This window comes from Scyliorhinus canicula, chromosome 1 (assembly GCF_902713615.1).
Source record: "Scyliorhinus canicula chromosome 1, sScyCan1.1, whole genome shotgun sequence".
Lineage (NCBI taxonomy): Eukaryota > Metazoa > Chordata > Chondrichthyes > Carcharhiniformes > Scyliorhinidae > Scyliorhinus > Scyliorhinus canicula.
The window spans coordinates 168,870,050-168,895,033 of NC_052146.1; the positions used below are offsets into that span (position 1 = coordinate 168,870,050).

General features: G+C 46.8%; 1 protein-coding gene across 5 annotated transcripts in view; it reads right to left on the minus strand.

Moving 5' to 3' along the window:
• The window catches only part of serac1 (serine active site containing 1), a 192,665-nt gene that overhangs the window by 44,960 nt on the left and 122,721 nt on the right, over nt 1–24,984 (minus strand). For all 5 annotated transcript variants that reach the window (XR_005461303.1, XR_005461304.1, XR_005461305.1 and 2 more), the window contains one exon: nt 4,097–4,197. Coding sequence is in view for 2 of the 5 variants with exons in the window: in XM_038802404.1 (XP_038658332.1) it covers nt 4,097–4,197 (101 nt within the window). In the remaining 3 variants the exon portion in view is untranslated. The remainder of the gene's footprint in view (nt 1–4,096; nt 4,198–24,984) is intronic.

Here is a 24,984-nt window from a genome sequence, read left to right on the forward strand (position 1 = left end):
CCAGCAGCACGGTTCGATTCCCATAACAGCCTCCCCGAACAGGCGCCGGAATGTGGCGACTAGGGGCTTTTCACAGTAACTTCATTTGAAGCCTACTCGTGACAATAAGCGATTTTCATTTCATTTCTCCCAGTGTCAGTGTGGGTTTCTTCTGGGTGCTCCCACAGTCCAAAGATGTGCCTGTTAGGTGGATTTGCCATGATCAATGCACAAGGTTCCAGGGATAGGGCAGGGAAGTGGCCTAGGTAGAGTTTTCTTTTGGAAGGATGGTGCAGACATGATGGGCCAAATGCATCTTTCGCTCTGTTGGGATTCTATGAAGTCAACCCTGTTTGACCTAAAGGATGGGAAGGACAATCCTTTTGTTGACATTCTATGGATGCCTTACAAAGAGCTCCAGTGTCTCCAACACCTACTGAGTACTTCCTCAATAAAATGTGATGGATCACATGGAAATTAGAGAGGGCATGCCATAAAGTTGATGGATTCAGAATGTGATGGCAAAGGTCATATTGAGTCAGACCGTAAGCGGGACAGGCTGAGATAAGTAAACTTATCCATTGCTGACAAGTTCAGATCATGGACAGAAACCTTGGGCTCAAGGTAGGGCTTTACTGGAGCAGGTTGATTACTTCAGTTTTCTCCATGCTGATTGTAAGGCTGAGGTTTTCGCATGCATTTTAGAACAACTCCATTCTACATTTCTTGTCCACTTTTGAAATAGTGGTTAGTGTACAATCATCGGCAATCAGGAAATCATGAAGTATGTCCTTGGAGACCTTGATCATTCCAGGAGTCATCTCAGATTGAGCAGCTTTCAATCCACGTGATGTCAGATTTCAATGCCAGGATCACCATTATGGATGGCATCCAATATCATTATGGAGAGGGTTGGGTCAATCAAACAGCCTTGTTTAATTCTACGAATCAGTGACTGGAAATGGGTCAGAAGACTCACCATCATCCAGGACACAAAGTGCTGGATTCTCTGATTTTGAGGCTATGTCTAGAGCATGTGTCTAGTCTTACTCCAAAAAGTCAGCACCACCCCTGCCCGGTGGGGGGGGCTAACAGCTGCACCACGTAAAGTTCCCGGCTTTACCTTCAGATACGGACGGAGAATTGCCGGATTCATGGTCGCGCATGCACACGGGCACAAACCTACAGAGGTCGCATCGTACAACATGGCGCCGGCTTCGCGAGGACCGGCCTGCCAGATAGTGCCCCCACAACAAAGAAAAGTTACAGCACAGGAACAGGCCCTTCGGCCCTCCAAGCCTGTGCCAATCCAGATCCTCTATCTAAAACTGTCGCCTATTTTCTAAAGAACAAAGAACAACCCAAAAATATGTGAAGGATAGATGAATTGGCCATGCTAAGTTGGGTACTCTAAATTTATTTTTAAAAATATGAGTTAACTGGACCTGCACAACCAAAAGTGGCGGTTGCATGTCAAATCTGCATTGGAGGCTTTTTGACATCACGATTTGCCCGCCTACTCTGCATGTTTCTGACACTCGGATGGCATGTTCACTCCAGGGCCCTGCTGGTCAACATATACTGTGTGAGCCATGTTGGTGTGGTCAGAAGTGTACTGGCTGACACTTTTGTTGTTCCGAGCTTCAGTCATGCTGACACTATTGAATCAAATTTCACAATTGGATTTCATCATTGTTAACATTTATTTATTCATATGTTTATTACTTGACACATTGTAATGAAATACTGGTTTAAACAGCACAAATTGCTTATATTTGCTCTCAGAAATTACAGAAAACAAACTCCCCACAATATGATCTGTTTTACATAGAACATAGAACTTAGAACATTACAGCGCAGTACAGGCCCTTCGGCCCTCGATGTTACGCCGACCTGTGGAATCCCTCTAAAGCCCATCTACACTATTCCCTTATCGTCCATATGCCTATCCAATGACCATTTGAATGCGTTTAGTGTTGGCGAGTCCACTACTGTTGCAGGCAGGGCATTCCACGCTCTTATTACTCTCTGAGTAAAGAACCTACCTCTGACATCTGTCCTACATCTATCTCCCCTCAATTTAAAGCTATGTCCCCTCGTGCTAGACATCACCATCCAAGGAAAAAGGCTCTCGATGTCCAGCCTATCTAATCCTCTGATCATCTTGTATGCCTCAATTAAGTCACCTATTAACCTTCTTCTCTCTAACGAAAACAGCCTCAAATCCCTCAGCCTTTCCTCATAAGATCTTCCCTCCATACCAGGCAACATCCTGGTAAATTTCCTCTGTACCCTTTCCAATGCTTCCACATCCTTCCTATAATGCGGCAACCAGAACTGCACGCAATACCCCAAATGCGGCCGCACCAGTTTTGTACAACTGCAACATGACCTCATGGCTCCGAAACTCAATTCCTCTACCAATAAAAGCTAACACACCGTACCCCTTCTTAACAACCCTCTCAACCTGGGTGGCAACTTTCAGGGATCTATGGACGTGGACACCGAGATCTCTCTGCTCATCCACACTACCAAGAATCTTACCATTAGCCCAGTACTCTGTCTTCCTGTTATTCCTTCCAAAATGAATCACCTCACACTTTTCTGCATTAAACTCCATTTGCCACCTGTCAGCCCAGTTCTGCAGCTTATCTATGTCCCTCTGTAACTTGTAACATCCTTCTGCACTGTCCACAGCTCCACCAACTTTAGTATCATCTGCAAATTTACTCACCCATCCCTCTACGCCCTCCTCCAGGTCATTTATAAAAATGACAAACAGCAGCGGCCCCAAACAGATCCTTGTGGTACACCACTAGTAACTGGACACCAGTCTGAACATTTCCCATAACCACCACCCTCTGGCTTCTTCCAGCTAGCCAATTTCTGATCCAAACTGCTAAATCACCCTCAATCCCATGCCTCCGTATTTTCTGCAATAGCCTACCGTGGGGAACCTTATCAAACCTTTGGGCAGCACGGTAGCATTGTGGATAGCACAATCGCTTCACAGCTCCACGGTCCCAGGTTCGATTCCGGCTTGGGTCACTGTCTGTGCGGAGTCTGCACATCCTCCCCGTGTGTGCGTGGGTTTCCTCCGGGTGCTCCGGTTTCCTCCCACAGTCACAAAGATGTGCAGGTTAGGTGGATTGGCCATCATAAATTGCCCTTAGTGTCCAAAATTGCCCTTAGTGTTGGGTGGGGTTACTGGGTTATGGGGATAGGGTGGAGGTGTTGACCTTGGGTAGGGTGCTCTTTCCAAGAGCCGGTGCAGACTCGATGGGCCGAATGGCCTCCTCCTGCACTGTAAATTCTATGAAATGCTTTACTGAAATCCATATACACCACATCAACTGCTTTACCCTCATCCACCTGTTTGGTCACCTTCTCAAAGAACTCAATAAGATTTGTGAGGCACGACCTACCCCTCACAAAACCATGTTGACTATCTCTAATCAAATTATTCCTTTCCAAATGATTATACATCCTATCTCTTATAAACCTTTCCAAGACTTTGCCCACAACAGAAGTAAGGCTCACTGGTCTATAGTTACCGGGGTTGTCTCTACTCCCCTTCTTGAACAAGGGGACAACATTTACTATCCTCCAGTCTTCCGGCACTATTCCTGTAGACAATTGTTTTGCTGTGCATTTAGACTATACTTTGCATGTAATTGATGAAAGGTTTCTCGGCATCAACTTGGCAGCACTCACACCTCAAAGTCAGAAGGTCATGGGCTTGAGCAGACAATCTAGGCTAACATTTTAGTAGTCCTGAAGGCATATTGCATTATCAAAGATGCTGTCTTTTAGAGGGGATGTTTTAAATAATCCTACTGCACTATACAAAGAAGAATGGAGAGCTTTCCCAGTTTTCTTACTTAACCACACTCTCAAAAGATTATTCGTGCATTCATTTTCTTGGTGTAAATTAACTGCTATAATTGGCTACATCAAGAGTAATGGCACTTCAAAGATAATCATTTGTGTATTGTGCTTGGCTATGTCCTCAGAACATATCACTCCATATGATTGCAAATTTTTCTTAACAAATTGTTGTTTATACTGTAGATGTAATAAAGTACTGTATAGATTAGAGCAAGATTCAAGTGTGTACCTTTCATCCTCCACAGGGCACTTGGATCTCCAGTCACTAAGATTACTGTCATACTCCACTGATAATATCCTTAGACTGGGACAATCTGCAGCCAACCAGGTCTGAATGAAAATCAGAAATACAGAAACATTAAGGCAAAGAGAAGGACTGTCACAAAAAACATTTAAAGCGACTTGTAAACTCGCAACCACTATAGATGGCATTTTAGCCTTATCCTGTACATAGACATAAGAAAGTTTAATAAATGTTGAAATTTAGCAACAGCCTTGCCTCCAGCAGTCTCTATCAAGCCTAACAGAAATTCAAGAACATGATCTGACATAATCTGCTGACTGCTGTTCAGCAGCACTTTTTGCTCCACTTTAAAGTAAGTTTATTTGTATTGGAAAATTGTGCTTCGCGTCTTAAATTACAATAATTTTTTTAAGGAGGAGAGGTAGTGAGGCAGAGATATTAAGGGCATAGGTATCTCAAGGTATTGTACTAATGATGGAGCAATGAAAATGGGAGGTGTTCAAAAGACCAGAGATATTGGAGAGTTATAAGGCTACAGAAGTTATGGGAATAGGGAAGGGAAAGGCCATAGAAAGATTTGAAAATGAGGATGAGTTTTAAAACTGCTATATTGACAGAGTAGGAGCCAGTAAGTCAGTGAGCACAGGGGTTATGAGTGATCAGGACTTCTCGAGAGTTAGGATACCAGCAGCTGAGTTTTGGATGAACTGAAGCCCAGGGAGCTAGAGACGTGGAGCTATAGTTTAACATTGGTCGTTGGAAAGAAAATGGAATCTTTATTCAAAAGATGTAACAGAAAAACGTCAAGAAAATCTCTAAAGTGGTGCACGTGAAACTGGACCCGGGCCCTCGGGAGGCCATATTCGGGGTGTTGGACCAGCCGGGATTGGAAACGGATGCAGATGTTGTAGCCTTCGCCTCGTTGATCGCCCAAAGGCAGATCCTGTTAGGGTGGAGATCAACCTCACCACCCTGTGCCCTGGCGAGGGGGACCTGCTGGAATTCTTGACTCTTGAGAAGGTCAAATTTGAACTGAGGGGAAGGATGGAGGGATTCTACAATTCATGGGCGTTATTCATTGTGCACTTTCGAGAACTGGATTACATCAAACATTGGGCTGTTATATGTTAATGGAGACTATGGGTAATTCCTGATTCCTCTTTGTCATTTGTTTATGTTAACATGCGGGCTAATGTTTGGGGGTTTGGTGGGAGGATGGGATCGTTACTATTGATATGGGGATTGACATTACATTCGCTTCTGATTATTATTTATTGTTGGGTGTAAATTTGGGAGAAAATGTGAAAAAGGGGGAAGAATAAAAATATTTAAAAAAAAAGAAAAACGTCAAGAAACTGAAAGTACAAACCAAAAGAATGCAAAAGCAAAATACTGCAGGTTGTGGAAATTTGAAATCAGAACATGCTGTAGATATTCAGCAGGTCAGGAAGTATCATGGTGAGAGAAGCAAAGTTAACACTTCAGATTAATGGCCTTTCATCAGAACTGGAAAATATCAGAGATGTAACAGATTTTACAGCAATACAAAGAAAGGACACAGAGGAAGGGAGGAAAGAACAAATGGGTAGACCTGTATAGGATAGAAAGCAGGAAAGATTATGGGCACTATTCAATGGAAAAAAAGTTAAAGTCCGCTTGTGGACCCATTTGGTGTTTCTTGGGGGCCTCGTTGGCAAGATCGTGACCCGTATTCAACAGCACTTTGTGCCAAAATTGAGTCCCCAGGTGAATCTCAACATTACTAGCTCCCTCGCTATCTGAGTTGCCCGACTTGCGCCTCAGCTGCTCACCCATGAATTTTAAAAGCTCCCTTACCACTCAGTCCCAGAGAACACACAAGCATGGCAGCGTGCAGATTAGCTCCTCGCTTTGGTGATGCCGATCTGACCAGCCTTCTTGATGCAGTGGATGACAGGCGGGACACACTGTTTCCCCGAGGGGTTGGAGGACAAAAGCAGGGTCAGCAATGCCGCCTGGGAGGCAGTGGCAGCAGCAGTGAGTGCGGCAACATGATCAGAGGTCTGCCGGCCAATGTCAGAAGAAGACAAACAATCTCTAATGAGCTGCAAGGGCAAGTTACCACCTCTCTCCTGACATCAGTTTCGCCTACCACCCTCCCAAGCCCCCCCCCCCCCCCCCCCCCCCCCCCCGCAATCGACTGGATGACACCGTGCACCCTTCCCACATCTGATCTTAAAGCTTGCTCCTCAGAACTTCTTGGCGCCCACCATGTCTAGGTACAGTGTCCACACATGCGGCTCACGATGTCCTCTCTTTGACCCCGCAGAACATAGGCCATAATGAGAAGGAAAGGGAGGAGAGGGGAAAGAGTCCCAGTGTTTCGAGTCTTCACCCTCTATGAGGAACAGGCCCTAGAGATCGCAGGGTTTCCTGAGTAAAGAGCAATGACCGACAGCAAGGTCAGCTTGAAGCCTGGTCAGGTCGGCACTGCCAAAGCAAATCTGCAGGCTGCCATGCTTGTGTGTTGACTGGGAGTGAGTGGTAAGGGAGCGTTTAAAAGTTAAGGGTGAGCTGCTGAGGCGCAAGTTGGGCAACTCAGATGGCGAGGGAGCTAGTAATGTTCAACACAAATTCCCATTAAACAATAGTTGGCCTTACACGGAGCTTTACTTCCATTTACTCATGCAGGCAAAGGCGGCACTTTGATTTGAGAAGCAATCTTCCTTCTGTTAGGGACACCTATTCCAGAATCCTTTGTCAAAGCTCTCTCTCTCTGTGGCTTTTCCCAAGATCTATTCCATGGCTGTTTGTAACTTTAAGCTTGCAGGTTTTCTGACCAGGCTGGCTGCCCTCTACATGCTTCTCTGTCTGCTTTGTGACCGCATGTTTGTGTCTTCCTTCTGTGGGTCTTTGTGATCATCTTTCACTGGCTGCCCACATGCTTCTCTGTCTTTGATCCCAAAAAGGTTCTCTCTCTCACTCTAAACTCCGTCCAGCCCTTCAAACAAAGCTTTTTTCCCTCGAGGTGGTCAAACCCAAATCTATTCCCATTATTTGGCTGACAGCCCATTCATGTCCACACAAAAGGCTGGAGCTAGGCCATTCATATGCAACTAGATTTCCATTACTGGACCATTAGGTCCTCAGACTCTGTTAATGGGAGGACGTCTGTCCTGCAGGAATGTCCTGAAGAATAGTGGGTCTTTGCTGAATCACATTATGCATTCCCTAATGAGGTTAGGTTTGAATGGGAGTCTGTGACTCAGCTAGGTATGGGTGGATCCCTTTGCCTTTGCTGCAAGCAGTTTTCCATTCTGCTTAAACTTTTAGATTGTCTGCTTCATTTATGGATCCCCATTTCTGAACCCATATTTCTAATATCTCCCTATCGTGGCACTAAGCTGATGCAGAGGATAGGCCAGAGTCTTGAGATTCAGGAGGAGATGTCAGCGACTTTTCGACTGCAAGACTGATTAGAGTAGTCCTAAAGCTTCAGGTGCAGGAGATGGTGCTGGCAATACGTGGTACTGAGGCCAACACTGCTAGGGTAGCGATCGCAGTGGAAAACCTGGAGTGCGACATCCACACCTTGAGTGGTGTCCAAGGCATGGCTCAGTCTGTGACAACCATGGCTGAGGGCCTCAACATCATGTCCCGGTTGATGAGGGAAATGTCCCAGGTGCAGGTGGGCATTGCCGAGGCACTGCAGAACATGGCCCATGTACTGAGGACCATTGCTAGAGATGTCGACGCCATGGTGCAGAAAATAGAGAGCCTCCAGGAAGGGCAGAGCCAGAAGACCCAGAGGCATCTGGAGGTTAATCCAGCTGCCCCACCTTCCCAGGGTCACCCAGGCCCCCTGGGCACCTTCAAGGAGGAGGAAGCACTGGCGGCCAAACCCGGAGCCTGCCACCAAGGAGATGACAGAGGTCTCCAGTTCTTCTAAATCCCCCCCCCCCCCCCCCCCCCCCCCCCCCCCCCTTCTGACACCGGCATATCTCAAAGGCAGCAGGCAGAACAGGTTGTTACGGTGACGCCTGTGACACCCTCTGGCTTCAGGCCCTTCAGAGGACATCCACCAAGGCCATAAGGCACAGAAAGCAGCAGGCTGCCTACACCTCGGAGGTGCATCCTGAGGACACACCTAGATGTAGCACTAGACGATGGAATATCAAGAAGAGTGAGGAGCACGGAGTGGGCATCCACAGGTCGGGGAATGGAAATATTCACTATTAAAACTTGTCAAGGGTGGCACACTCGTTAGCACTGCTGCTTCACAGTATTGAGGACCCAGGTTCGATCCCGGCTCCAGGTCACTGTCCGTGTGGAATTTGCACATTCTCCCTCTGTCTGTGTGGGTTCACCCCCACAACCCAAAGATGTGCAGAGTAGGTGGATTGGCCTCGCAAAATTGCCCCTTAATTGGAAAAACAAATTAGGTACTCTAAACTTTTTTAAAAAACTATTAAAACTAGTCATATCTGATACATGTGAAGCCTCTGTCATGTTAATCTTCACAGTGGGCCTGCCTGCACCCGTACCCCCTGTATCCCTCTGCTCCCCCCAACCCCGCAGGCACAGTGGGTCCAAGGTCAAAACCCCCCAATCCATTCAGAGGATTGGTGTGAGCTGTCAGCTGTTATGGGCCAGGGATTAGAGAACCCCAAAGTGTATCATGGAATTCACCTGACCCACAACTTTTAATAGATTGTGGACAGCGCACGGCCCACTCTACAGGTGTGGTACAACAGAAATTGGAAAGTATTTTTTAAAGCAAAACAATGTTTATTCTATAAACTCAAGTTAACCTTTTTAAAACATACGGTGAACATCTTAGCAACCATTAATTCAAATACAACCCCAAAGATTACAACACTAAGTAATCCTTACTTTCCTTTTAACATTCATAAGACTTAAAAAACTCTTTAACAAAAGCACATCAGGTTTAAATAAACTATTGAGAACATTTATCACTCTGAATTCACCAAATGATCAAGAGATAGTCTTTAAATGGCAGCGAGAACAACATTACACATTAAAACATAGAACATTACAGCACAGTACAGGCCCTTCAGCCCACGATGTTGTGCCAATCATTTATCCTAAGATCAACCTAACCTATATCCCTTCAATTTGCTGCTGTCCATGTGTCTGTCTAAGAGTTGCTTAAACGTCCCGAATGACTCTGACTCCACCACCTCTGCTGGCAGTGCATTCCATGCACTCACCACTCTCTGTGTAAAGAATCTACCTGACATTTCCCCTATACCTTCCTCCAATCACCTGAAAATTATGTGGCTGACTGCAGCTCCAACACTGAAACGAAACCAAAAAAAAAACAGACACACCCAGGCTTTTCTCAAAGTGAAACCAAAAGTTGACAGACAGCCAGCTCTACCCACACTCTGACATCACTGCAGTAATAAACACCCATTTCTTAAAGTACACCTACTACAGTTATTCTATAAAAAAAACACCCATTTCTTCAAGGTACTCTCACATAACACAGCAGAAAGATAGAAGTCAGACTTTATTAGGTCTTGAGGAGCGCCAGAGCTGTCCTCACAGCGAGTGATCATCACTCTCCTGCCATGTATGTTGACCCGTTGATAGTGGAAACACAGGCCCATCACCCTGGAGTGATGTTACGCTGACCCTTTAAAAAAATATATTTCTATTCTTGTCCTTTTTCACATTTTCATCGAATATACACCCAACAACAAATAACCAACCGTAACAAATACAATGGAAATACCCTGGCCAACAACTCCTTTACCCTACCTACTCCCAAACAACCCCAACATCTTAAATAGAGAACAAGAAAGAAAAAAAGAATCCACAGTCATCCCATGCATGATCACCAATAACCTATACATTCCAACCCCCCCCAACCCTCCCTCAAATGTTCGATGTCATCCAATTCTTGAAAGTGCATAATAAACAAAGCCCATGAATTGGAAAACCCTTCCCCTCAACTCGAACATCACTTTCTTGAGCGTTAAAAGCTCCAGTGGGTCCCTCCGCCAAGCCGAGGCACAGGGTAGAGAGACTGACCCCCACCCAACAGGACCTGCCTTCGGGCAATCCGCGAGGTGAAGGTTAAGACATCTGCCTCCGCACAAGCCTCCAACCCCGGCTGGTCCAACACACCGAAATGGCTTCTAGGGGCCCTGGTACAAGCCTCACATGCGCCACCCTCAAGATTAGACCTCCCTCCAAAACCCCTCCAGTTTTGGACAGGACCAAAACTTATGAACGTGATTTGCCGGGCTCTTCCCACAGCGTTCACATACATCCTCCATCCCTCAAAGAGTCGGCTCATCCTCGTCAAATACCCCCTACAGACCACCTTCAACTGTATCAGCCCCAACCTCGCGCACAAGGTTGAGGCATTCACCTTCCGGTGTATCTCACACAACAACCCCTCCTCCATGCCCTCCCCCAACTCTTCCTCCCACTTCGCCTTAATCCCCTTCAGTGATACCTTATCCTCCCCGAGAACCACCTCATAAATCGCCGACACTGCTCTCCATTTCCCCTGCCGTCAATACCACCTCCAATAATGTGGGGGCCGGCGCCATCGGGAAGCTCTGGACCACAATCCGGGCAAAATCTCAGATCTGCATATATCTAAACATCTCCACCTGCCCCAATCAATATTTCTCATGTCCTTTAATACCCTAAGTTCCGTCTCCTCCCATCTCTGAAAACTCCCATCCCACAAACATAGAACATAGAACGATGCAGCGCAGTACAGGCCCTTCGGCCCTCGATGTTGCACCGACATGGAAAAAATCTAAAGGCCATCTAACCTACACTATGCCCTTATCATCCATATGCTTTTCCAATAAATTTTTAAATGCCCTCAATGTTGGCGAGTTCACTACTGTTGCAGGTAGGGCATTCCACGGCCTCACCACTCTTTGCGTAAAAAACCCACCTCTGACCTCTGTCCTATATCTATTACTCCTCAATTTAAGGCTATGTCCCCTCGTGCTAGCCACCTCCATCCGCGGGAGAAGGCTCTCGCTGTCCACCCTATCTAACTCTCTGATCATTTTGTATGCCTCTATTAAGTCACCTCTTAACCTTCTTCTTTCTAACGAAAACAACCTCAAGTCCATCAGCCTTTCCTCATGAGATTTTCCCTCCGTACCAGGCAACATCCTGGTAAATCTCCTCTGCACCCGTTCCAAAGCTTCCATGTCCTTCCTATAATGAGGCGACCAGAACTGTACGCAATACTCCAAATGCGGCCGTACTAGAGTTTTGTACAACTGCAACATGACCTCATGGCTCCGGAACTCAATCCCTCTACCAATAAAGGCCAACACACCATAGGCCTTCTTCACAACCCTATCAACCTGGGTGGCAACTTTCAGGGATCTATGTACATGGACACCGAGATCCCTCTGCTCATCCACACAACCAAGAATTTTACCATTAGCCAAATATTCCGCATTCCTGTTATTCTTTCCAAAGTGAATCACCTCACACTTCTCCACATTAAACTCCATTTGCCACCTCTCAGCCCAGCTCTGCAGCTTATCTATGTCCCTCTGTAACCTGCAACATCCTTCCGCACTGTCTACAACTCCACCGACTTTAGTGTCGTCTGCAAATTTACTCACCCATCCTTCTGCGCCCTCCTCTAGGTCATTTATAAAAATGACAAACAGCAACGGCCCCAGAACAGATCCTTGTGGTACGCCACTCGTAACTGAACTCCATTCTGAACATTTCCCATCAACCACCACTCTCTGTCTTCTTTCAACTAGCCAATTTCTGATCCACATCTCTAAATCACCCTCAATCCCCAGCCTCCGTATTTTCTGCAATAGCCGACCGTGGGGAACCTTATCAAACGCTTTACTGAAATCCATATACACATCAACTGCTTTACCCTCGTCCACCTGTTCAGTCACCTTCTCAAAGAACTCGATAAGGTTTGTGAGGCATGACCTACCCTTCACAAAACCATGCTGACTATCCCTAATCATATTATTCCTATCTAGATGATTATAAATCGTATCATTTATAATCCTCTCCAAGACTTTACCCACCACAGACGTTAGGCTCACCGGCCTATAGTTACTGGGGTTATCTCTACTCCCCTTCTTGAACAAAGGGACCACATTTGCTATCTTCCAGTCCTCTGGCACTATTCCTGTAGCCAATGATGACCTAAAAATCAAAGCCAAAGGCTCAGCAATCTCTTCCCTGGCTTCCCAGAGAATCCTAGGATAAATCCCAGCCGGCCCCGGGGACTTATCTATTTTCACCTTGTCCAGAATTGCCAACACTTCTTCCCTACGCACCTCAATGCCATCTATTCTAATAGCCTGGGTCTCAGCATTCTCCTCCACAATATTATCTTTTTCTTGAGTGAATACTGACGAAAAGTATTCATTTAGTATCTCGCTTATCTCCTCAGCCTCCACACACAACTTCCCACCACTGTCCTTGACTGGCCCTACTCTTACCCTAGTCATTCTTTATTCCTGACATACCTATAGAAAGCTTTTGGGTTTTCCTTGATCCTACCTGCCAAAGACTTCTCATGTCCCCTCCTTGCTCGTCTCAGCTCTCTCTTTAGATCCTTCCTCGCTTCCTTGTAAATATCAAGCGCACCAACTGAAACTTCACGCCTCATCTTCACATAGGCCTCCTTCTTCCTCTTAACAAGAGATTCCACTTCTTTGGTAAACCACGGTTCCCTCGCTCGACCCCTTCCTCCCTGCCTGACTGGTACGTACTTATCAAGAACATGCAATAGCTGTTCCTTGAACAAGCTCCACATATCCAGTGTGCCCAACCCTTGCAGCCTACTTCTCCAACCAACACATCCTAAGTCATGTCTAATGGCATCATAATTGTCCTTCCCCCAGCTATAACTCTTGCCCTGCGGGGTATACTTATCCCTTTCCATCACTAACGTAAAGGTCACCGAATTGTGGTCACTGTTTCCAAAGTGCTCACCTACCTCCAGATCTAACACCTGGCCTGGTTCATTACCCAAAACCAAATCCAATGTGGCCTCGCCTCTTGTTGGCCTGTCAACATATTGTGTCAGGAAACCCTCCTGCACACATTGTACAAAGAATGACCCATCTAATGTACTCGAACTATATCTTTTCCAGTCAATATTTGGAAAGTAAAAGTCTCCCATAACAACTACCCTGTTACTTTCGCTCTTTTCCAGAATCATCTTCGCCATCCTTTCCTCTACATCCCTAGAACTATTAGGTGGCCTATAGAAAACTCCCAACAGGGTGACCTCTCCTTTCCTGTTTCTAACCTCAGCCCATACTACCTCAGAAGAAGAGTCCCCATCTGGCATCCTTTCCGCCACCGTAATAGTGTCCTTGACTAGCAGCGCCACACTTCCCCCTCTTTTGCCCCCTTCTCTGACCTTACTAAAACACCTAAACTCCGGAACCTGCAACAACCATTCCTGTCCCTGCTCTATCCATGTCTCTGAAATGGCCACAACATCGAAGTCCCAGGTACCAGCCCATGCTGCCAGTTCCCCTACCTTATTTCGTATACTCCTGGCATTGAAGTAGACACACTTCAAACCACCTACCTGAACACTGGCACCCTCCTGCGAATTCAAATCTGTGCTCCTGACCTCTATACTCTCAATCTCCCGTACCCCAAAACTACAGTCCAGGTTCCCATGCCCCTGCTGAACCTGGCTTAAACCTATCATTCCCCCAATCGGCATCTCCCTTGACCCCACCCACAACTTAAAAGTGCTGCCTCCAAATCTTCAAAGTCGGCATCACCACCGGACTTCGAATATTTTCCCGGGGCCATCAGAAGCGGCGCTGTTGCCAACGCCCTCGGCCCAGTCCCCCTGCACAGACTCTCGGCGTTCAACGCCAGCACCACCTGTCTCCCTCCCCTCTGCCGGTGACACAACTACATTCAATACCCTCCTAATATTTGAAAAGAGCTGCCTCCCTTTCACACACCATGTCTGATCTTCTCCTGTCATCTTCGGGATGCACTCCTCCAATCTACCCACCATCCACATTAGAGAGGGATACCGACCTATACGACCCACACTCTGTTGGATCCTTATCCTTCTTTAAAAACAAGGAATCAATGCCTGCTCCAAAGTCTGTGGCAACGCCCCTTCCCTATCGCCTCTTCAAACATCCCCCCCATCAGCGGCACCAACCTATCCCGACATTTCTTACAGTACTCCACCGGAAGCCCAACCAGTCCTCGTACCTTCCCTGACTGCATCCTTCCAATTGGCTTCCTTCATTTCCTGCTCCTCTATCGTCCCCTCCGTTATTGCCTTATCCTCCTCCCCCAACCTTGGGTATTCCAAACTATCCAGGAATTCCTGCGTCTCCCAATCCTCCCCATGTGGCTCCGACCTATACAACTTCTCAAACACCCTATTAATCTGGTCCGGGACCACCACCAACTTCAACGTCCTGTCCTGCAACTGAACAATTTCCCTCTCCACCGCCTCCCTCTGAAGTTGGCCTGCCAGCATGCATCCCGCCTTCTCCCCATACTCGGAGACTACTCCCCTCACCCGCCTCAATTGGCACACTGCCTTCCTTATGGACAGCCAATCAAAGCTCGCCTGCAACTCCTTTCTCTTTTCCAAAAGCGTTGGATCCACATCCTCTGCATACCTCCCGTCTACCTCCAACATCTCGTCTATCAACCTTTGCCTCTCCACACTCTCCTCTTTGTCCACCTTTGCCTTAACCAACCCTGGTAAGTGACTGGTAAGTAGTCTCTCTTTTTCTTTTCATTGTCTAATTTATTTATTTTTATTTTGAAATTCTAGTTGTTTAAGTTTACCACGGGTTTAAGACATGGCAGGAGATCCCAGACCCGTGTCATGCTCCTCGTGTGCGATGTGGGAGCTCAGGGACACGTCCACTGTCCCTGGCTCCTTCACGTGCAAGAAGTGTGTTCAGTTGCAGCTCTTGTTAGACCGCTTGACGGCTCTGGAGCTGCGGATGGACTCACTTTGGAGCATCCGCGATGCTGAGGAGGTCGTGGATAGCACATTTAGCGAGTTGGTCACACCGCAGGTGAAGGTTACTGAGGGAGATAGAAAATGGGTGACCAAAAGAAAGAGCAAGAGTAGGAAGGCAGCGCAGGTGTCCCCTGCGGTCATCTCCCTGCAAAACAGATATACTGCTTTGGATACTGTTGAGGGAGATGGCTCACCAGGGGAAGGCAGCAGCAGCCAGGTTCATGGCACCGTGGCTGGCTCTGCTGCACAGCAGGGCAGGAAGAAAAATGGCAGGGCTATAGTGATAGGGGACTCGATCGTAAGGGGAATAGACAGGCGGTTCTGTGGACGCAATCAAGACTCCAGGATGGTATGTTGCCTCCCTGGTGCAAGGGTCAAGGATGTCTCGGAGCGGCTGCAGGACATTCTGGGGGGGGGGGGGGGTGAACAGCCAGCTGTCGTGGTGCACATAGGCACCAACGATATAGGTAAAAAACGGGATGAGGTCCTACAAGCGGAATTCAGGGAGTTAGGAGTTAAACTAAAAAGTAGGACCTCAAAGGTAGTAATCTCAGGATTGCTACCAGTGCCACGAGCTAGTCAGAGTAGGAATGTCAGGATAGATAGGATGAATGCGTGGCTCGAGAGATGGTGCAAGAGGGAGGGATTCAAATTCCTGGTGCATTGGGACCGGCTCAGGGGGAGGTGGGACCAGTACAAACCGGACGGTCTGCACCTGGGCAGGACTGGAACCGATGTCCTGGGGGGGTGTTTTCTAGAGCTGTTGGGGAGGGTTTAAAATAATGTGGCAGGGGGATGGGAACCGATGCACGAAGTTGGAAGGTAGTAAAACAGGGACAGAAGCAAAAGGAAGTAAGGGGAAAAGTGCAAGGCAGAGAAGACATAGTCAAAAATCTAAAAGGGCGACAGTACAAGGTACAGTGACTGAAGGGAGCTCAGTGAATAGGCCCAGTAATAACAAAAGGAATAAAACTGGAGATGTTAAGATTCAAAACAGAGGTAAAAAAAACCAACATAAGGGTACTTTACCTGAATGCTCGTAGTATTCGGAATAAAGTAAATGAGTTGATGGCACAAATCATCGTAAATGACTATGATTTAGTGGCCATTATTGAAACATGGTTAAAGGATGGTCACGACTGGGAGTTAAATATCCGAGGGTATCAAACTATTCGGAAGGACAGAGTGGAAGGCAAGGGAGGTGGTGTTGCTCTGTTATTTAAGGATGACATCCGAGCAATAGTAAGGGATGACATCGGTGCTATGGAGGATAAGGTTGAATCCATTTGGGTGGAAATCAGGAATAGTAAGGCGAAAAAGTCACTGATAGGAGTAGTCTATCGGCCACCAAATAGTAACGATATGGTGGGGCAGGCAATAAACAAAGAAATAACTGATGCATGTTGAAATGGTACAGCAGTTATCATGGGGGATTTTAATCTACATGTCGATTGGTTTAACCAGGTCGGTCAAGGCAACCGTGAGGAGGAGTTTATAGAATGTATCCGCGATAGTTTCCTAGAACAGTATGTAATGGAACCTACGAGGGAACAAGCGGTCCTAGATCTTGTCCTGTGTAATGAGACAGGATTGATTCATGATCTCATAGTTAGGGATCCTCTCGGAAGGAGCAATCACAATATGGTGGAATTTAAAATACAGATGGAGGGTGAGAAAGTAAAATCAAATACTAGTGTTTTGTGTTTAAACGAAGGAGATTACAAGAGGATGAGAGAAGAACTAGCTAAGGTAGACTGGGAGCTAAGACTTTATGGTGGAACAGTTGAGGAACAGTGGAGAACCTTCCAAGCGATGTTTCACAGTGCTCAGCAAAGGTTTATACCAACAAAAAGGAAGGAGGGAAGAAAGAGGGAAAATCGACCGTGGATATCTAAGGAATTAAGGGAGAGTATCAAATTGAAGGAAAAAGCATATAAAATGGCAAAGATTGCTGGGAGATTAGAGGACTGGGAAATCTTTAGGGGGCAACAGAAAGCTACTAAAAAAGCTATAAAGAAGAGTAACATAGAGTATGAGAGTAAACTTGCTCAGAATATAAAAACAGACAGTAAAAGTTTTTACAAATATATAAGACAAAAAAGAGTGGCTAAGGTAAATATTGGTCCTTTAGAGGATGAGAAGGGAGTTTTAATAATGGGAAATGAGGAAATGGCTGAGGAACTGAACAGGTTTTTTGGGTCGGTCTTCACAGTGGAAGACACAAATAACATGCCAGTGACTGATAGAAATGGGGCTATGACAGGTGAGGACCTTGAGAGGATTGTTATCACTAAGGAGGGAGTGATGGGCAAGCTATTGGGGCTAAAGGTAGACAAGTTATAGCTTTAAATTGAGGGGTGAGAGATATAGGACAGATGTCAGAGGCAGTTTCTTTACTCAGAGAGTAGTAGGGGTGTGGAACGCCCTGCCTGCAATAGTAGTAGACTCGCCAACTTTAAGGGTATTTAAGTGGTCACTGGATAGACATATGGATGAAAATGGAATAGTGTAGGTCAGATAGGCTTCAGATGGTTTCACGGGTCGGCGCAACATCGAGGGCCGAAGGGCCCGTACTGCGCTGTAGTGTTCTATGTTCTATGTTCTAAGTCTCCTGGCCCTGATGGAATGCATCCCAGAGTGCTAAAAGAGATGGCTAGGGAAATTGCAGATGCACTAGTGATAATTTACCGAAATTCACTAGACTCTGGGGTGGTCCCGGTGGATTGGAAATTAGCAAACGTGACACCACTTTTTAAAAAAGGAGGTAGGCAGAAAGCAGGAAATTATAGGCCAGTGAGCTTAACTTCGGTAGTAGGGAAGATGCTAGAATCTACCATCAAGGAAGAAATTGCGAGGCATCTGGATAGAAATTGTCCCATTGGGCAGACGCAGCATGGGTTCGTAAAGGGCAGGTCATGCCTAACTAATTTAGTGGAATTTTTTGAGGACATTACCAGTGCAGTAGATAACGGGGAGCCGATGGATGTGGTATATCTGGATTTCCAGAAAGCCTTTGACAAGGTGCCACACAAAAGGTTGCTGCATAAGATAAAGATGCATGGCATTAAGGGTAAAGTAGTAGCATGGATAGAGGATTGGTTAATTAATAGAAAGCAAAGAGTTGGGATAAATGGGTGTTTCTCTGGTTGGCAATCAGTAGCGAGTGGTGTCCCTCAGGGATCTGTGTTGGGCCCACAATTGTTCACAATTTACATAGATGATTTGGAGTTGGGGACCAAGGGCAATGTGTCCAAGTTTGCAGATGACACTAAGATGAGTGGTAAAGCGAAAAGTGCAGAGGATACTGGAAGTCTGCAGAGGGATTTGGATAGGTTAAGTGAATGGGCTAGGGTCTGGCAGATGGAATACAATGTTGACAAATGTGAGGTTATCCATTTTGGTAGGAATAACAGCAAACGGGATTATTATTTAAACGATAAAATATTAAAGCATGCCGCTGTTCAGAGAGACTTGGGTGTGCTAGTGCATGAGTCACAGAAGGTTGGTTTACAAGTGCAACAGGTGATTAAGAAGGCAAATGGAATTTTGTCCTTCATTGCCAGAGGGATGGAGTTTAAGACTAGGGAGGTTATGCTGTAATTGTATAAGGTGTTAGTGAGGCCACACCTGGAGTATTGTGTTCAGTTTTGGTCTCCCTACTTGAGAAAGAATGTACTGGCACTGGAGGGTGTGCAGAGGAGATTCACGAGGTTAATCCCAGAGCTGAAGGGGTTGGATTACGAGGAGAGGTTGAGTAGACTGGGACTGTACTCGTTGGAATTTAGAAGGATGAGGGGGGATCTTATAGAAACATTTAAAATTATGAAGGGAATAGATAGGATAGATGCGGGCAGGTTGTTTCCACTGGCGGGTGACAGCAGAACTAGGGGACATAGCCTCAAAATAAGGGGAAGTAGATTTAGGACTGAGTTTAGGAGGAACTTCTTCACCCAAAGGGTTGTGAATCTATGGAATTCCTTGCCCAGTGAAGCAGCTGAGGCTCCTTCATTACATGTTTTTAAGGTAAAGATAGATAGTTTTTTGAAGAATAAAGGGATTAAGGGTTATGGTGTGCGGGCCGGAAAGTGGAGCTGAGTCCACAAAAGATCAGCCATGATCTAATTGAATGGCGGAGCAGGCTCGAGGGGCCAGATGGCCTACTCCTGCTCCTAGTTCTTATGTTCTTATCACCTCCCCCCTCACCACCGCCTCCAGAGATTCCCATATCACCATACAATTACCCCACGTATTCCTCAATTACTTTCCCAATCTTATCACAAAACCCTCAATCCCCCAAAAACCCCACATTCAATCTCCACCCTGGACTCTGCATTGCCCCCTTCTCCAACACCCAATGCGGCACATGATCCGATATTGCAATTGCCGAATATTCCTATCCCTTAACCCCACCACAAAAAAATGCATCCTCAAATAGACCTTGTGGACCGAAGGGAAAAATAAATACTCCTGCTCATCCGGGTGCAAAAACCTCCAAGGGTCCACTCCTCCCATTTCCTCCATACGTCCGGTCAATGCCTCCCCCCCCCCCCCCCCCCGGACTGGGCAAGCGACTGCGGCCACGACCTGTCCAATCTTGGTTCCTGCACCAAGTTCCAGTCTCCACCCACTCATGTGAATCCAAGTCGGGATGGCCTATACATCTTCTTCACGAACCCTACATCATCCCAGTTTGGGCCATACACACTTGCCAACGCCACCAACACCCCTCCAATGCCCCGGTCACTATCACATACCTACCTCCCTGATCCAGCACCACTTTCTACATTTGGAACCTCACTCTTTTACTAACCAAGACTGCTACGCCCCCGCGCCCTGCCATTAAAACCCGAGTGAAATAACTGACACCCCAGCCCTTCCGAAGCCTCACCTGATCATTCACCATCAAATAAATCTCCTGCAGGATCGCAACATCAGCCTTCAAACTCTACAGGTGCACAAGCGCCATCGACCTCTTCACCGGTACTCCCAAACCTCTCACGTTCCATGTAACTAGCATAACAGGGGGTCTCTTCACAACACCCCCCCCCCACACATTCTTCTCCCCTCTCAGAACACCCCCCCCCCCCCCCCCCCCCCCCATCCTTCCACTTCCTCTCGAAAAACTTCACCCAGTATCCTTGCCACTTTTTGGGCTTGGTCTGGGATCGTAATAGAGTGCAGCTGAGCACGGCTTTCCTAATGTTATCGGCAGAGGTCTGGGGTCTCGGGGCTCCTGATATGGCTAGGGGTGAGTGTGGAGAGCGAGGGTTGTCAGCACAATTGGCTCGCAAGATGGCACTCTGAGAGAAGGCAGGGCAGTCATGGTAAGGGTAGGGGAGACTTGGGGGATTTGAGGATCCCGGGGATGGGAGTCCTAACTGATTGTTGGTCTCTCTCCAATTCCATCCAGATAATAAAATGTTTGCTGGTGTAGATCCAATAGAGGTCTCCCTCGCTATGCCTGTGGCAGCCAAGGTGGGCAGGCCACCATGAGGCTGAGGAGGGGCCAAAATGGGAGGACCCCGACAGCCCAAGTTGTACAGACATTATTGGTTCTTCCATGAGCTGACGGACACGATGTGCCACAGAAGTCTCCGCCTCAGCATGGAGACAATTCGGCACCTGTGCCACATCCTTGGAGACATGGCACCCCATGAGGAGGACAGCTGCTCCCGATGGCCGTGAAGGTCACTGCCACCGGGTCATTCCAGGGTTCAACTGGGGGCCTGAGAGGCATATCACAGTCATTTGCCCAAATATGCATCCGGTATGAAAGGGAAAATGCTGGAAAATCTGAGCAAGTCTGACAGCATCTGTAGGGAGACAAAAGAGCTAACGTTTCGAGTCCGATGACTCTTTGTCAAAGCTCATCTGACTCGAAACATTAGCTCTTTTCTCTCCCTACAGATGCTGCCAGACTTGCTCAGATTTTCCAGCATTTTCCCTTTCGTTTCAGATTCCAGCATCCGCACTAATTTGCTTTTATGCATCCAGTAGGCTGAGGCCGTCGGTTCAACACCCCCAACCCCATTCCCCCCTCCTCCCCATTCCTCTTTTTGTGAGGCCACGAAGAATCCAGCATGAGTTTGCAGAATCGAAAGAAATAACTTTATTTACAATTATATATATACAACAGCAGCAGTACTCTACCACTGCTCTCTCCTCTAGCTGGTTCCACACTGGCCAGCTCTATTTCTGCAGCTGACTCTGCTAATGATTTCTCCGCTTCCTCATTTGGGGGAGCTCATACTCACTAAGGATTGTGGGACAGCCAATAGTCCCTAGCCAATAATAATCAGGCAGGTTATAACAGCTCCTCCCCCATCATGCCACCCCTCCTTGAGCACCCTGTTTCCCCCCTCCAAGGGCCTGTGTAATTTAGTCAGCTAGTGAGGGGAGGGGCTGCGGACATTGGAGCCTGGTGAGCAGGTTTCGATGGGCCTAGGAGGTGTGAAAAGTTGGGGGGGCGCAAGGATACTGGGTGAGGTTTTTCGAGAGGAAGTGGAGGGGAGTTCTGAGAGGGGAGGAGAGTGTGTGGGGGGGGTGTGAAGAGACCCCTGTTAGGCTAGTTACGTGGAACGTGAGGGGTTTGGGAGGACCGGTGAAGAGGTCGACGATGAACAAAACCCCAATATTTGAGGTTGTTTTATAAAACTGTGTGGAAAGAAATATTTGCTCCAGGAGTGATTGCATGAAAAAATAGGGATTTAGTGGGTTTTTTAAAAATTTCCAATTTAGCATTGGCCAATCCACCTACCCTGTACATTTTATTTTTATTCACAAATGGGATGTGGACTTCACTGGTTCGGCCAGCAGTTATTGACCATCCCTAGTTGTCCTTTAGAAAGTGGTGGTGAGTTGAATCTTGAACTGCTGCAGTCCTTGAAGTGTAGGTATAACCACTGTGCTATTAGGGAGGGAGTTCCAGGATGTTGCCCCAGCAACAATGAAGGAACAGCAATATATTTCCAAGTCAGGGTGGTGAGTGACTTGAAGGGGAACCTCCAGGTGGTGGGGTTCCCAGGTGTCTGCTGCTCTTGTCCTTCTACATGGTAGTGGTTGTAGATTTGGAGGGTATTGTCTAAGGAACCTTGGTGAGAAGTGGGAAGATGAGCTGAGGGAAGAGATAGAGGTGGGTTTGGGGGCGGATACCTTAGGCAGAGTTAACACATCCTCATCATGTGCCAGGCTCAGCCTGATAGACCGGGCACACATGACGGTGGTCCGGATGAGCAAGTTTTTTGGGATAGAGGACAGGTGTGCGTGGGAGGGCCAGCAAATCATGTCCACATTTTTGGGCATGCCCGAAGCTTAGAGGATTTTGACAGGGTTTTGCTAAGGCTATGTCCATGGTACCTAAAACACGGGTGATGCCGAGTCCAGAGGTGGCAATCTTCGGAGTGTCAGAAAAGCCGGGAGTTCAGGGGGCGAGTGAGGCTGACATTTTGGCCTTTGTCTCCCTGGTAGCCCGGAGATGGATACTGTTAATGTGGAGGGATTCGAAGCCGCTGGAATCAGAGACCTGGGTTAGCGACAAGACTGGGTTTCTCAGTCTTGAGAAAATAAAGTTCGCCCTATGAGGGTCAATGTTAGGGTTCGTCCGGAGGTTGCAGCCGTTTGTCAACTTTTTCGGGGAAAATTAAATGTCAGCAGAGGCAGAAATCTAAGGAGGGTTAGGCTATATTTTCTTTGTTGGGTTGTGAGGAATGTGTCAGGGATGGAAATGTTTTATATACCATGTGTATGTTGTTGTTATTATTATTATAAAAATATAAATACCCTAATAACATGGTTTTTTAAAAAACAGAAACCTTGGTGAGTTGCTGCAATGCATCTTGTAGATGGTACAATCAGCTGCCACTGTTTGTCGGTGGTGGAATGTTTGTGGAAGGAGGAGCAATCAAACAGGCTGCTTTGTCTTGGATGGTTTTGAGCTTCTTGAGTGTTGTTGGAGCTGCACTTATCCAGGCAAGTGGAGACTATTCCATTACACTCCTGACTTGTGGACAGGCTTTTGGGGGGGGGGGGGGGGGGGGGGGGGGGGTCATGAGGTGAGTTACTCACCATAGGATTCCTAGTCTTTGACCTGCCCTGGTAGCCACAGTATTAATGTGGCTAGTCCAGTTCAGTTTCTGATCAATGGTAACCACCCAGGATGTTGATTGTGGGGGATTCAGCGATGGTAATGCCATTGAGTGTCAAAGGGCAGTGGTGATCCTCTCTTGTGGGAGATGATCATTGTCTGGTACTTGTGTGGCACAACTGTAACTTGCCACTTAATAACCATTATCTTTATTGTCACAAGTAGGCTTACGTTAACACTGCAATGAAGTTACTGTGAAAAGTTGCCACATTCCGATGCCTGTTCGGGTACACAGAGGGAGAATTCAGAATGTCCAAATTACTAACAGCACATCTTTAGGGACTTATGGGCAGAAACCCATGCAGACACAGGGAGAATATCTTCCAAACTCCACACAGACAGTGACCCAAGTCGGGAATCGAATCTGGGATCCTGGCGCTGTGAAGCCATAGTGCAGCCCAAACCTGGATATTGTCCCGGTCTTGCTGCATTTGGACATGGACTGCTTCATTATTTGAGGAGTTGCGAATGGTGCTGAACATTGTGCAGTCATCCGCAAACATTCCCACTTCTGACCTTATGATGGAAGGGAGGTGATTGATGAAGCAGCTGAAGATGGTTGGGCCCAGGACACTACCCTGAGGAACGTCAAAGGAAACAGAGTAGTGATAAATAATTGTGCTTCAGATTGGAGGAAGGTTTGTAATGGAGCTCCGCAACGGTCAGTGTTGTGACCCTTGCTCTTTCTGATGTATTTATTCTTTCATGAGATGTGGGCGTTGTTGGCTGGGGCAGCATTCAGTGCTCATCCTTGACGCCATTTAAAAGTCAACCACATTGTTATGGGTCTGGAGTCACATGTGGGCCAGGCCAGCTAAGGATGGCTGACTTCCTTTCCTAAAGGACATAAGTGAGCCAGATGTGTTTTTTGACAATTGACAACAGTTTCATGGTTATCATTAGAATTTCAATTACAGATTCTTTTATTGAATTCAAATATCACCATCTGCCGTGAGGAGATTCAAACCCAGGATTCCAGAACATGACTCTGGGTCTTTGAATTACTAGTCTATCAGCAATACCATTACGCCACTATCTCCCCATGTTGTAGGGTTGTGGGGGTAAGACCCACAAAGACAGGGGGAGAATGTGCAAACTCCACACAGACAGTGACCTGGGGCTGGGATCGAACCCGGGTCCTCAGCGCTGTGAGGCAGCAGTGCTGATCACTGCGCCACCGTGCAATCTCGGGATTTGGTATTTTAAAACAGAACTTTCTTATGGCTACAATATAAAATTCTTTAACTTCACACCCAAAAAGAACAGCTTAAAATCACCCCTTTAACAATGCTACTGAATTTCCCATTAACACAACAAGAAATAAACATATAGCTCTCAAACCACCTTAACATCAGCAAGGCATAATGTAATATTTGCTTTCCAGAACAGACTTTTGGCTCCTGTTAGAACCCCTTCAGACTCTGGCTGAATATCTTCCAATAGCTGTTTCAATTGAGTTGTTTCAGCCTCTTCCTTGACTTCAGACACGACTGCTCTGCTTTCACCATATTTATGATTTTTAGAACTATCCTACTGGGAGAGAATTGTCTTTACTTGTGGTGAAAACAAGGGTTGTCAGATCAGACATCAACTCTCTCCAAAAGCTTTCTCAAAATGTCTCTCTGAATCTCTTAGCTCCACCCAGCAATGACATTGTCTCCCCAAGTTAAAAAAACAAATGAATTTTCCAGGGACTGAAAGCACATTAACTTAGGGACTGTCCCCAGTCAAACCACA